At 43.9% G+C, this 15,063-nt stretch overlaps 1 protein-coding gene across 1 annotated transcript in view; it reads right to left on the bottom strand.

Annotated features, from left to right (window-relative positions):
• Positions 1 to 307: 307 nt before the first annotated feature.
• The window catches only part of MCOLN2 (mucolipin 2), a 52,974-nt gene continuing 38,218 nt past the window's right edge, over positions 308 to 15,063 (bottom strand). The window contains exons 10-14 of the mRNA XM_032416280.1: positions 13,872 to 13,973; positions 13,651 to 13,773; positions 5,428 to 5,634; positions 3,495 to 3,616; positions 308 to 1,147 (exon numbers count right to left, since the gene is read on the bottom strand). Of these exons, the coding sequence (XP_032272171.1) occupies positions 1,111 to 1,147; positions 3,495 to 3,616; positions 5,428 to 5,634; positions 13,651 to 13,773; positions 13,872 to 13,973 (591 nt within the window). The 3' untranslated portion in view covers positions 308 to 1,110. The remainder of the gene's footprint in view (positions 1,148 to 3,494; positions 3,617 to 5,427; positions 5,635 to 13,650; positions 13,774 to 13,871; positions 13,974 to 15,063) is intronic.

The following is a 15,063-nucleotide window of genomic DNA, read 5'->3' as shown; positions in this document are numbered from 1 at the left end:
AGAGCCTTAGGATGAGGGTCCTGCTTAATTCAAATTCTGTTCTTCACTAATAAATTTAAAATAGTTGAGCCCTAAAAGATAGCACAAGTATGAGATAAATCGATGCATGAAGTGATCTTAATCTCAAGTCATTATCATAAATATTTATTGAATAACTTCTATATACTAACCCCTCCTTCACTGCCTTTAAGAAAGTGAGAAATCCTTTTTGGAGACCAGATAGTTAAAAGAGATGTGATCTGAATTTTGCACTAGGTAGATATTAAGAAATACCACATTAAAAAAAAAAAAAAAGCAGTAGCTCCATTTGTTGTGATAAAATAAATTTATTTGGGAAAAAAATACCATCTTTCCTTGCTTGACAAGGGCAAATCACCACCATAGTAGAGTTCAACTGTTAAAATGAGTGAGCACTGTTACAGTTCACTTCCACATGTCATGTGTACAATCAACAATTAGCACAAGTGACAAGGTGTCCAAATGACTCTATTTCCAATTTATCCCACTGACCATGCCAACAGTTGCTTCCTGTCATGCTGAAACACACACACACATACAAATAGGCCTAGAAATGTCCACTACAAGAGGTCTTTTTGTTGATGTAAGTGTGTTCTTTAAAAGGCTTAATGGTTCTCCAACTTGGAATTTTTAATTTAGTATCACAACCAACTTCATTGCTGTGCACACCATGAATTAACAAATGTCTTCTAGCCCAAGAATCACTTTTAAAACAAACACTTAGTGGATGATAAACACGCATCTTTCAATGCATGGCTTTAAGTGCCATTGTTTTTGCACACCCTGAAATGTGATATTTTTTTCCAGCCCCACACTGTGATGTCATAAATTAAAGTCCCGTGCAGAATGTCATTATCACTGCTCTATTGCACTCATGCCCAGTAGTTGACTGTAGTCTACGCTTCATCCCATCCAAGTTTATAAAAGGAACTTTGGAACTTCAGTTGTGTTCAACCAGCTGACAGTCCTCTTTCCTGCTCCACCAGTAATAAGTCAGTATTTTTGGAAGTGCTGCTCCAAGCTGTTCGGGGTCCCTCTGCACTGTCACTGGGTAGAAAGGCCTGAAACTTGATAATCTTTAGCAGAAGGACTTTAGTTGACAAGTATCAAGTGGTCATCACTTCCCCTCCTGTATCAGAAAGGGGGAGGGAGAAAGAGAAAACAATGATTTCAAAATCTTGGAGCTGGAATAAGAATACTTAACGTTCTAGGCATGTATAGGTTCTAGACCTGCTGAATGCCACATGTAAGAGGAAGAAAGTTTAAGAAGGACAGTGCACATTATTTTTGGTTTGAGCGGCTGCCTTTGGCAATTCTGAAGAGCTGTCCCTGTCCTGGGACCCTGCATCTCCCTATATTGACAAAGCCTCACTCGATGGCTACAACAGATTTTCCCCTTCGCTGCAGTGGAGAAGGGGAAAGGCTAACTCTGCATCTGTCCAACTCAGTAGATCTTTCCAAAGAATCACATCACATTAGAACTGGAAGAGGTTTCAGAGGTCATGTTGCAGCCTGGTGGCACTGGAAAGACCAGGAGGTTAAGGAGAGGTCGGGGAACACACTCAGTAACCGGTAGGGTCCAAAACAGAAACCCAGGTGTTCTGAGGATCAGGCTAGAGGCTCTGGCAATAATTTGAAGGAGAATCAGTCTGTGGTGGTTGCTGGACTGCTTGATTAAAAAAGAGTGACCTTCATCTTGCTCTGCAGGAGACAGAGCTGTGACAGTTGAGGCTATTAGTCACGGGCACCAGCCAGGGGCCCCAGACACCAACATTTGTGCTGCCCTCCCTCCCCAGATTCCCTCAGTGAGGTCCTGCTCCAATATTTACTCTCCATTTATGGCCTTCCTCAATTAAACCACTCGTAGCTTCGTAGCCTTTAAACACATTCAGGTGTACTGAGGTTTTGATGGAGTCAAAGCCATCATTTATTCTCAGTACAATCCATTTCCTGCATCAGTCCCATGATCTTCACTTACTCTCGGCAGGGTCCATCCAAATCTGCCCAGGATCCAGGCCTTGATCTGATGATTCAACTCAAACTGCTCCAGCTGATTTCACCCATAACCATCTTTGGGAACAGACACTACTGTTTTTATTTTTGATATCCCTTTGTTCAAAACTTTCAACATTTCAGTTCTTTAGTTGACTTCCTTGATAGACTCCCTCATTCCATTTAATTCTTTCATTCATCATGACGAGCAGAGCTCCCCCTGAACCAGCATCTTCTCGACGGCCCCTAGCACACCATACAGTGGACAATCTGCTGATACTGCTACTTCTTCTCAGCTCTCAGACCCAATCTGATCAAGAACTTTTCCCGTCCACCCCTTAAACCTTCTACTCGTTCCATATGGCTGCACTAGAAAACGTTTAACCACCTCCTGTGGCTTTTTGTGATGCACACCAAGTTCCAAAAACCAAACACCTAAGACTGATCGGTTACTTTCCAGAATTCACAATTATATTCTCTGATGAATATTTTTTCTTTACAGTTAAATACACATCAGAAAAAGCAACTTTGTGAGACTTTTCCTTATACAAGGTGCCTCTTAGGAAGCAGCTGCCTATTAGGAAAATTAATTTCTCCTTATCCCAGCTCCTATGTCAATAATTTAATGCTCTAAGAGGAAGAAATGTGATTTTTAGAAACTTCACTTTTCTCAGAAGACCTCATTTCATATTTACCAGACATTCTTTGGAAATGCTCAATCATATCATTTCAAAATCCCAAGATGTGGTATGAATTGATTAACAGAAAATACATCCTGTGGTTTTAAGTAGCAATTATGTTCTTCCATCTTCCTTCAGGAATTTGGTTGAGAATTCTTCTCGAAAAACATGGGTAGGGGATATTTTTAGTTAACACCCCACCTCTGACTTCACATGAAAACAAATAAGGGTACAATTAAGAAAAGTATCCTCATCTGACCTCCATTCTAGTCCCCGAAACACCATGTGGATGTGTTGCCGCTGAGGTGTAGACCATTTGCATAAGTGTCCGGCTGAACATGAGCAAAGTGCCGTTGGTCAAGGCAGAGCTTCTGATGTGTGTTCCCAGCCAAGGTTATGCACAGCCTCCTCTCAAGGATGTTTCCTACTCTGCTCAAGAAAGGTTATTTGTACCAAATATTGCAGCAAGGGAAAAGGCCTTTGACATTCCCAGAGGTCCACCTCTAAAAATAAGTGTTTTGACCTCTTACTTGGCCACCTCAGAATTCACCTTCTTGACTTTAGGGACATAACTCATGTATTCCCAAGAGATTTCAACCATGTCATGTAGCTTTCTACCCTGTTTTAGAAGAAACAATTCATTTCTGAAGCCAGTTTCAGTGGGAGGAAAGAAAATGAAAGACAAATTATTTCCCACAACAAGCTGATTTCTGAGTGTAGAGTAAACCTTGGAAGAATTCTTTGTTAAGGCCACGGAGAAGCTCACCTTAGGAGCATGGAGACCTGATTAAACACAGTACTGACCTCCTCAGGCAGCAGATGCACGACAAGAAGGCTGAGGACCCTTTCTGATACTTCTCTTTGCTACTACATTCCTTCAGGAATTCCTGAAGATCCGTTTCAGGAAACCCATTCTGTTGGTATTTCTGTAAAAAGTACACAATGCTGTTACCTTATTTATAGAACATGAGAAACTGCTCCCTTTGTCAACACATCACACCCACCTTTGCTAAAATAAAACTCTCCCACATTGCTAGCTCAGATGCAAAAACTGATATTAACAGTGATGCATCAATCTGTCAGTCCCAGAAAGCCAAGCCAGGGCCACCATGAGAACAAAAACAATCCAAAAATCCCAGAAAGCAAGCCATGGCTGGGCAGGGGAGGGGTGTATTAATAAGGGGAGTGAAGGAAATAGTCAAAAGTCTAAAATTTTAATCCTAATTATAAGACCAGATAAGATCTCCCCTTACCCTCACTGCCAATGTAGAGTCTACAGGGCAGTAAGCCCTATTTCCTCTACTTTTATAGAAGTTGGTCACTTAGTGGGGCAGAAGGCAGCGAGTTCTTCTAGATAGACACAAAGACCCTGAGACCCTGCTCACCCCATGTTTACTGAGGTCACCGAGGCTTGGCCCACTCCCAGGGCCACTGCCTCATCAAAGAGAGGAACCCCCAGGGCAGGAGTGTGCGGCGCCTATCTCCATGCCCAGCCCTGCTACTAGAGCCAACCGCCCATCCCCACGTGAGCACTCATCTCCCCATGGCCAAACAAAGCACTCAGGAGCATTTCCAGTGGATGGTAGTCTTCTTCTTCTTTTTTTTTTTTTTTTAAGATTTTATTAATTGTCAGAGAGAGAGTAAGAGAGAGCACAAGCAGGGGGAATGGCAGGCAGAGGGAGAGGGAGAAGCGGGCTCCCTGATGAGCAAGGAGCCCAATGTGGGGCTCGATCCCAGGACCCCGGGATCATGACCTGAGCCGAGGGCAGGTGCTTAACCAACTGAGCCACCCAGGCGCCCCTCAATGGATGGTCTTCTGAATTAGTCTGAGAAGGGCTTATGAAGAAGACAAACGCCCAAGGCGTTGACATAACACCTCTGGCTGTTCCGACATGGCTCCGAAACAGGGTTTTGCACGCACGACCATCTGCTGTGGAGATGCCACCGCATGAGGCGGCGCGGAGCTTCCATCGAGCTACCACACAGTTCAGCAGGTCCAGCCTGAAAGGACCCAGAGTCCATGGGGTGGCTGAGGGCGGCAGGAAGCGAGGCAGCCACGAAAACCTTAGCTTTCACCTTTCAGGGAAACCCGCTCCACGCAAATGGCTGTCGTGCACAGGTGTGCCCGTGCCTGGTCAGGCCGTCAAGGTGGCACAGACACCCCTATGGCTGAAGCTCACTAGTCACAGCTTAAGTTCCAAGACGGGCAGTCACAGCTGCCACTGTGCAGACTGACAGCCCGGCTACCTGACTGCCCATGCGCAGCCCATCCGGACCCACGTCCTTTCTCTCTTCCAACGCACTTCCAGACCAGTCCACCCCGGTCTGGATGACAGGGACAATGCCCTGAATGCACACTTAAAATTCACCACCGGGGCACCTGGGTGGCTCAGTCGTTGAGCGTCTGCCTTCGGCTCAGGTCCTGATCCCAGGGTCCTGGGATCGAGCCCCACATCGGGCTCCCTGCTCGGCGGGAAGCCTGCTTCTCCCTCTCCCACTCCCCTGCTTGTGTTCCTGCTCTCACTCTCTCTCTCTCTCCCTGTCAAATAAATAAATAAAATCTTTAAAAAAAAAAAGAAAATTCACTACCAGCACCTACAAAGTTTCTTTTCTAAAAAAAAAAAAACCTTGAAATCAAAGTAAAATTGTACTATTTTAAGTAAAAAGGCATAGTATTTTCCTATGTTCCAATCCATACAGAATTGGTTGTCGCTTTTTGGCAGGAAATATGACTTACCTTAATGGTGTCATAGGAGTCTGTAATCAGGGCAATGAACAGGCTGAGGATCATATATATGAAAAGACTGATGAAGGAGTATAAGTACAGGCGACTGAACAGCCACACCAAGACGCTCTTCTGCTGGATGTGAGCAAAGGTTGCAAACATGTCATCGCCATTGACTAGAGAAAACAGACACTCAGCAACTGTGTTCAGATCTTCAAACTGTAGGGGGGAAACCAAAATTAGTTTTTAAGAGGTATGATCCAAAAAAGCAGAGAAGTATCTAGTTAACTTATTTTGTTGTTGTCGTCACCACTATTATTAAATAACAGTCATTTTATTTTTTTTAAAGATTTTATTTATTTGTTTGAGAGAGAGAGAGAGCATGAGCAGGTGGGGAGGGGCAGAGGGACAAGTAGACTCCCCCCCTGAGCAGGGAGCCCCATGCTCACCACCGGGGCGCCTGGCTGGCTCCATCGGTTAAGCGTCTGCCTTTGGCTCAGGTCATGATCTCAGGGTCCTGGGATCGAGCCCCGGAGCCCCGCATCAGGTTCCCTGCTCAGCAGGGAGTCTGCCTCTCCCTCTCCTTCTGTCTCCCCCCCACCACCCATTCTCTCTCTCACTTTCTCTCAAATAAATAAATAAAATCTTAAAAAAAAAAAAAAAACATTTAGAATATACCACAATAAGAAAACATTATCCAAAACTCTCCTTGGGGCGCCTGGGTGGCTCATTCCGTTAAGTGTCTGACTCTTGATTTTGGCTCAGGTCTTGATCTCTGGGTCCTGGCATCAAGCCCCTTGTCAGGCACTGTGCTCAGTGGGGAGTTTGCTCGTCTCCCTCTCCCTCTGCCCCTCCCCCTGTGCACACTCTCTCTAATAAATAAATAAATCTTAAAAAAAAAACAAAAACTCTCCTCCATGCTTACAAAGATAATCTTTCGATATTTTCCTCAGTTTTTTTCCTTTACACTTTGTGTATATTTGTGGTCATATCATCTAACAATTTTGGATCCTGATTTTTTTTTCTACTGAACATTGTCTTATGTTACTCACACTTAGAAACCCTTTTTTTTCTTTTTTTTTTTTTAATTAACAGCTCATTCCTTGGATGTCAGATTTAACTATTTCCCTCTGGCTAGAATCCCGATAATGTTCGCAATAATAAAAGACAATGTAATAAACATTTCTCAGCACAGTGTTTTTCCTGTTACTGGGTCTAATCTGCCAGACCGCTTTCTGAAAGAACAGCAGCTGCTGTGTTCTACAACCAGCAGAGAGGGAAATGGCTGAGACATAGCACAGGCTCAAGAAAGTTTTGCTACATGGAGGGTTTTACCTTAGCCTCTCCAACCGCACATTAAAAACTAAAGATTTCCAAGGCTGGGGAAGTGTCAAAAGATGAAGGATCATGGCTCGTACTTTTGAGGGGCTCCCGTGCTGACAGTGGACAGGCCATAACCTAGACACAGAACACCCTGTGGTAGAGCTAGGGTGCGCTGTGGAAGGAAAGTGGCCCAAAGACACAGATGTAGTGAAAAGAAGGGCCATATGCACCCCAATGCACATAGCAGCAATGTCTGCAATAGCCAAACTATGGAAAGAGCCAAGATGCCCTTCAACAGATGAATGGATAAAGAAGATGTGGCCCATATATACAATGGAATATTACTCAGCCATCAGAAAGGATGAATACCCAACTTTTACATCAACATGGAGGGGACTGGAGGAGATTATGCTAAGTGAAATAAGTCAAGCAGAGAAAGTCAATTATCATATGGTTTCACTTATTTGTGGAACATACGGAATAGCATGGAGGACATTAGGAGAAGGAAGGGAAAAATGAAGGAGGGGAAAGCGGAGGGGGAGACGAACCATGAGAGACTATGGCCTCTGAGAAACAAACTGGGGGGTCTAGAGGGGGGGGGGGGGGGGGGATGGGTTAGCCTGGTGATGGGTATTAAAGAGGGCACGTACTGCATGGAGCACCGGGTGTTATACACAAACAATGAATCATGGAACACTACATCAAAAACTAATGATGGATTGTATGGTGACTAACATAACATAATAAAATAAAATTAAAAAAGAAAAAGAAAAAAAAAAGAACTGGGGCCCGAAGGCTGAGTGGTTCCCCAGTGAGAGGAGAAAGGGGGGGTTTACTCGGTGAACACAGGAGAAATAGGGCTCTCAGCCTGGGAAGCAGCAGCTGCAGAGGTGTGTCTATGCCATGCTGAAGGGGGTGCGTCTATGAGGTGCCGAAGGGCCCCTGTGGTCTTCTCCACACTTCAGACTAATACAGACCATCACTCGAAACCAGGAAAATGCTTCATGCTGCAGTGACAGGATCTGATCTGTGTTTTATGTTAAAGGGAACCATGGCACTCGGAAGATCTAGAATGAGCAAAGCCTAGGGGCAGGGAGGCCAGGGAGAAGGGAGTGCAGGAGGCTGGGGTTGCAAGGAATCCTGGAGAGACTGGGAGGAGGAGGAGGAAGTGGAGATGAACATAAGTCTGGGAAGGGACAGACACCTAGGGGACTCCGTTTTCGGTGAGGCAAGTCTGAGGTGCCAGGAGAAATGCTGCTGCGCGGGAGTTAGTGGGAGGTTCAGGAGCTGAGTGTGCGCAGTGGGGATCCCACTGGAACCCCACAGGCAGCCGTCCTGGCTTGAAGTGGTTGACAAACTATTGCCACGGCAACTAACAACAAACAGCAGGTGCTTAATAAAGGGACGTCTCCAGGGCCAGAGGGTTAAACATTAGTGGAATGTAAAATCTTCTATCTAAGGAACAATAATGACCTAAGAGGCAAAAGACAATGCAGTTTTCAAACACAGATGGGCCACATTAGTGTAGAGTTTTGAACCCGATTCTGTCCCGAGCACAAGGCGCACATGTCCACGGAGTCCGTGTGGCTCTGGGGATAGCCCCATCCCTGATGAACGCCTACGGGGTGCCTCCACTCAGAGGTCGTGGTACTATTTCACATGTCACAAGGTAAAACCTCCCACCCCCTGATCCGGAAACTGGCCTTTCCCTCCAAATTCCCTATTGCTGTCAGTGACTTCAGTCTCCTATCAAAAAAAACCCATTTACTCCAAAATAATCAAGTACTGTGCTCACTTCAGCAGCACATATACCAAAATAATCAAGTACTTAAAACTATGTGTCGAATTGATTAGTCTTCCCCTGTCTTCAATCTTCTAAGGTCTATCGGCTCCTAGGATGTTTTTCTGAACCGCTCCGATGTCAGCACTTACACCCAGATTATTATGGAAACCTCCAAGCGAGTCTACTCCAACCTCTTCATCCTGCAGTCCACACTTCAGGAAAATCTAAACCTCATAGAATATAGCCTTCAGGTCATTTCTCTTGCTTAAGGATGTACAAAGTTAGGATGCAAAGTGAACATCCCAACCAAGACGGCTGGGATAAATTTCCTCTTCACTTGGCCTCTTCCCCTCTCCTCATTGTCAGTATCAGCATCCTGGGCCTGTCTGCGCCCACACACCAGGCCCACTTCTTTCTCTTTTCCTCATGGATGGGTTCTCTTCACCTGACGGGATGTCCTCCTCCCCCTCCTCTTCTCCCTCCCCGTCCCTGTGTCCCATTAAGCCAATGTTGAAGGGCTACTTCAATATCTACTTCAAGCCAGACTGCCCTGGCGGCTCTAGTCCCTTCCCTGTTCTCTGCATCAGTAAGAACCACCAAGGAAACCACTAGTTTGTCTTCTAGTTGGTTTATATACTTCTCCATACCCCAACTAGATAACACACACCATGTCCTCCTTGCTCCATGACTGAATCCACAGGGTAAAGCCTGTAACCGAGGGAGAGTACACAAATGTAGCCCAAACAGAGATCATGCCCATGCCTTTAGCACATCAGCAACAACTCTGAAAAACTCTAAAGTTGGTCTCCACAGAGATCTGGAGGGAACATCCATTTGAGCAAATCACTTAACAATATGCAGATTATTTAACAGTAAGACAGGCAGTTCTCAGAGTAAATATTTTCCATCCCTATCAGCCTTAAGACAATAAAATCAAAGCTGGTTTCTATGGACCTGAATTAAAACTCTGCCAGCACCATTAATAATTCTTTTGGAATCTGGTCAAGTCCTTTCTTTAGTTTCAAGAACCCGTAACAGTCTGTACTTCGGGTTCCAAAAGTGCAAATAGCCAGTTGGTAAGTACATATCAAATTCATTCCTTAGTCTCTTGTGCAGTTACTTAGGATCATCCTAGATGTAATACCTGCCTCAATGTTAATGTTATTCACAACCATTATACTTCCCTCTCCTCTATGCACATGAGATTTATTTTAACCTATCAGAAATTTAAAAGAGACCCAATAGAATAAGTGGTACACAGCCTGCCATTTTGTACCTCAAGAAGTGGCTGTGAACCACACAATCAGTTTTGGTGGCCAAAATCCATAGTAGAAGTGAACTTTAATAATACCCAAGGTAAGAGGAAGAAGATTCTCACGGGCTTCTGGTCTAAAAGGACTACATTTATAGGGAATTGCTATGGTTCTTATGAGGTTGTAAGCCCCTAAAAAGTGGGTGCTACTGTCTCTCTGTTTTTTGTTCATTAAAAAACTTGCTGAGCCTCTACCACATTCTACACACCATGCTGGACATGGGGAATGCAAAGAGCAAGGAGCCATAGTCACTGTCCTTGAAGAACTCAATCTAGAAGAACCCGACAAGATTTGGTGTACACTTAGTAAACATTAAATGGTTATTTCCATAAAGAGTCCCCCTAGGTTCTATGGGACCAGAGTGAGAATTCGAGTATTTGTTCCACAAACAATCACTTTGTGATTGAGCCACAAAGAACTTTCATTTGGATGAACACATAACCTACAGTGGCTTATTAGGGAGAATGACATAAAGATTTGCTTCAAGAGCTGGTACTGAGAACCTCATGCAATATTCAGGTGAAATATTTTAACTGGCTAACCATTGTTTTGAATAAGAAAGGAGCTTGGCTACAAAGAGAAATCCTAAAAGCATGAGGATGTCATGTGGGTTCTGCTGAACTTCTACCCAGGGCCATCAGCAAAGTCCAACGGTTTTTCAACGGCTTGGACTTCTCGTTTGTAAAATGAGGACAAGGTAAGGCTGATTTATTCTTCACAGTGAAGAAGTCCTCTGGAAATGGAAGAGCCACATTAGAATAATGTTCTTCCAAATCTCATCTTCAATTATTAAACACCAATCACTAGTCCTCTGTGCCCAGACATTTTGAAAGGGCACTGTACCAAAGTCCATTAGTGCTGGGATCAACGTTGGCAGGACACTCGTACCTTTACTCCCTTTCAGCTGAACCACTGAAACCCAATGTCTGACAGGAAAACAGGAAGCTGAAATATGGCAGTCCTGCTGCTGATCAAATTGCAGTGTGAATCTAGTTTTCCCAATACCTCCTCTTAGAGTGTTTTGTTTGTTTAAAGGAAGAGTTCGCTTCCACACCCAAGGTTGCTGTATTTTAGAAATCCTAGAAAATGCTTGCCGTGGTGCCCAGCTTCTCAAGACTTCAGGTAATTCTAAAGATCTTCTGATGCAACAGATGCTGACAGAATCTAAAAATTCTGACGGTTTGGATTAATTTGCAGGGGAAGGGGTGCAGGGGGCAGTCAACATTTTAAATTTCAGATTCAAGGAAGAAAAAGAAAAAGCAAAAGAGAGAAGAAAATCACAGAAGTCCAGAACCAGACTGAAGGTTTTCTCCCTCCATTGACTAATGCATCCACTGGATTAATTCGACTATGCATTTCCCCAATATATCAGTCTGGCTAAAGATGAAAGATAGATGCCATAAACATCTGCCATGCAACCCTAGAGACAGCCCTTATCCCTCTGGTCCTCTGGGGGAGAAATGGAAGGCTGGCATTTAGTGGGAGATACAAGTCAAGAGGTGCAAGGTACAATATGACAGCCACTAGCTACATGTGACTACTGAGCCCCTGATGTATACCAGTTAGTCCAAACTGAGCTGCGTTATCAGGATAAAATACCAGATTTCAAAGTACCAAAAAAAAGGGGGGGATGTGGACTATCTCAATGTTTTATATTGAGTACATGCTAAAGTAATATATTAATATTTTAGATATATTGGATTTAACAAATCCATAATTTACATCTATATAAATTATATAATTTAAATCACTTCATCTGTTTCTTTTCTTAATGTGGCTACTAGAAAATGTGAAAGGACACATGAGGCTCTCATTTGTAGCTTTCATATTTTTACTGGACAGTGTTGTCCAGAGCATCCCAATCTCGCCTGGATTCTTAAAAGGACAGAACCCAACATATGAAAACACACTCAGACCCACAAAACAAATAACATCCTTTTCTTCAAGGTTGACACACTGAGGGAAATAAGACTGATTACACAGCTCTCCTCTCACAGTTGATCTACTCATAGATCAAACTAAATGCTCTTTTGTAATGATCTGTTTTAGATAATACCAAGAAAACCCCTGCAGGGTATTGGTCAAAGCATGTGTATTGGGGTCAGACAAACCTGGGTGTGAATCCTATCTCTGCCATTTTCTAGCTGTGTAACCTTGGGAAAACTATCTAACATATTAAGAGCCCTATTTTCTGTAAAAGAAATATAATATTTCCCCACAGGGTTGCTGGGAGGGTTGACACAGCAAGAGGTAGAGAACTTGGGCACTATGTCTATTAGCAGATAATGCTTGAGAATGGTAGCTCTCTTAGTAAAATTCAAGCAACATTATCTGATCACCTTCCAGAATAATGATGGGGTAGGGGAGACGGAGGGCAAAGGAGATAGAAGCACTCATCCTGAGCCCTTGGAGCCAGTCAACTGAAGCAGAAAAGTCAGGCTCAGTATTTATTCCACACGGTGCAACACTGCTCTCTAGTGACAAAAATGTGGAGAAGCAGTCAGAGCAGGAGGCAAGCAAGGAAGAAAAATGGAAATTTTCCTGGGTACTAAGACAGTAAGTTTTCCAGATCAGAGAGATTATATCAAAGAACAACTTTTACTCATGAGTCACCTTTAAAGCAGTGGCATGGAATTGGAAGAGCAATAAGATTATCCAGATTTACTATTAACCCAGGGATTGTCACTTTGTTAATTATACAGTTGCTCAAATAGGAAAACAGTAGTTCTCTTTGGACATGTTAAATGTAACACTTACAGGGGAGAAAACCTGCCTGTGCGTCAAGTTACTAGGATTTATTTTAGTATGAGAACACAGAAAGGTGGAACCTTGTGGACTGCCCACTTTCTGTGATTTGATCATGTTTTGTTTAATGCAACCATCAAGGTCAAAACTTAAGGCTAAGCTGTTCTACAAGCTTCAACACCATCCTTTGTATGTTCACCTCTTTTCTCTCTACAGAGAATCTAAGCCAAGATAACAGTCCCCTGGGCTGTAGAGATGAAATAAGAGAAGACAGCCATGCTTAGCATAGTACCTAACATACAAGCATCGAGTAATAGCTGTTGTTATTGTTCATTGTGTTGTTTCTGTTATTCCAACTGCCAGAGGCCCATGGAAGAAAAACGATAAGATACAATAATTCCTTTCACCTTTTTTGGTTTGAAAACAAGGCCTACAGAATTTCATTTCCTGAGGCATCTATCAATCAAATTTATCGTTTTAAAACAAGAACATCTGAATGTAACTTTGGCGTCCTTGAGATGCTGCCGCTGACCAAAGCCCAGTGATAGTCTAGAATTCAGATACTGATCTTTAATAAGGCACTAAGATGACAGTGTAATCAAAACCACCTGCAAAGACAACATCTGTTATCATTGTAATCATAGACCTAAGATGGTCCTTCTGGGCGGTCTTTGTCCATCTTCATTCTCCTCAATTAATGTGGATGAAAACCCTAATACTTTAAGTGAGAAGGATATTGGAATAATTCTCCTCATTTAATTTTCATTTTTAATATGGCGATCTCGTGTCCAAACAGTTCTCAGCTGGTGATCGGCTGGGTTAGTATGTGCCCCCTGAAGCCGGTCCCAGACAACTAGGAAATGTATCCTCTAGTTACAGTTCTATAGTTCTTGTTTCAATATCCTGAAGTCACTTCAATATCCTGAAAAGGCAAAGAAAACCAATGCAAAGATACGTCTTACTGACATCGATGGTATATGCTAGAGCAAAGTGGGAAGAGGGTAGTTTGGGGCCCCTCTTGGAAGGGCCCCAAGTGCCTAATGTGCAGAAGGAAGAATTAGTGCTACACACCTTGTCATGATATGGTCCTAAGACAATCCAGCCACAGAACGTGTAGCCCAGATAGATCATACCAGCACAAGCACAGAAGCGAAGAACTTTGGGCAGTGAGGCTTGCATCGTTAAAATGAGCACCTGAAATAAAAATCAGCAGAATGAGAGAAATTAAAAAGTGGCTTACTAGGACCCATGGAGAAATGAGTCTCGTGCCCTACCCAATGCCACATCCTTACATTATATGCTTGGAAGTACCCCAGGTATCTGATGACGCCAACCCAGACAAAGAGCGTAGACGTTCCAAGCAAAATGCTGCACAGATCGTAATTTGTGAGATTCTAAGGAATGAAAAAATAGACGTGAGTAAAACATTCCACTCCACTCAGCTTATTGACCTCACTTTAAATTGCAAAGAAGGGACTTGCAAAAGAATGGACTGCCTGCCTTTCTCTAGGTGACACCAAGAACTGTAAACTGAAGAAGAAAATAGCCCAATTCCAAATGCATTTCTCATTTCCTCTTCATATTTGAATTGGTTGAACTGAATTTCTGTTCAAACAATATCCTGGAAGAGAAATTGCCTTGACTACTGACCTAGGCATTAAAGAATATAAAGTAATGGTGCTTGGTAAATACCAAACAATACCACTCAGCTATTTTTGAAAGAAAGCTCCAACATGATTTGCTCACCCAGTTCCCACCCTTGAGGCCTTCCAGTTCTCACTGAGGAGACACACACACACGCAGCTCTAACTTAGTATGCTAAGTTCAACAAGAGCCATGACACCTGGCTTGTCACATAGGGCTTTCCACGGTGTGACTCCAGAATGGAGCTGGGCCCGGAGGACAGGGTGGGAGGGGGCACTGCCGGTCGGCGGACAAAGGCTGAACAAAGGCCCAAGGCGAAGGGCAGGCAAGGTGTCCTAGAGAGGAGTCCTCATGGGTTCGGGAGAGCTAGGGCAGGGAGGGAAGCAGAGCAAGAGGATGAGAGCCCCAGAGGCCACGGTGAAGGGAAGCCACTTCATCCCAATGGGGGCCCTGTGAGGCAGAGAGCGTTTTGATACGTCGAGAAAAATGAGTCCGACAGATGGATCTGAGGCATATAAGGCGGAAGGCAGGAAAGCCAATGAGGACACTGTTGTAGCATCCAGGCCAGAGAGCAAGATAGCCTGAAGGGAGGCAGAGTAGTCAGTGCAGAGAGGAGGGAGGCATGGTAAGCGGCCAGGAGGCAAAGGTGGTGAGACCTGCTGGCTGACAGCACAGAGCGGAAAACAGCCGGATGAAGGAGGAGGCAAGATGTAGTCATGAGATTAAATCAAAGAATAACAACAAGAGAGCATCAGGTGCTTGGAGGTCACTCAATACTCCTGCCCTCACTCCCCTCTGAGATTCTAAGGAAGTGACTGGAGGGTCACTACTGGTTCTTGA

The sequence above is a fragment of the Phoca vitulina genome, unplaced genomic scaffold (assembly GCF_004348235.1).
Source record: "Phoca vitulina isolate PV1807 unplaced genomic scaffold, GSC_HSeal_1.0 scaffold2, whole genome shotgun sequence".
NCBI classification, from domain to species: Eukaryota; Metazoa; Chordata; class Mammalia; order Carnivora; family Phocidae; genus Phoca; species Phoca vitulina.
The sequence above is the reverse complement of the archived record's forward strand: the minus strand, read 5'-3'. Positions and strand labels throughout refer to the sequence as shown.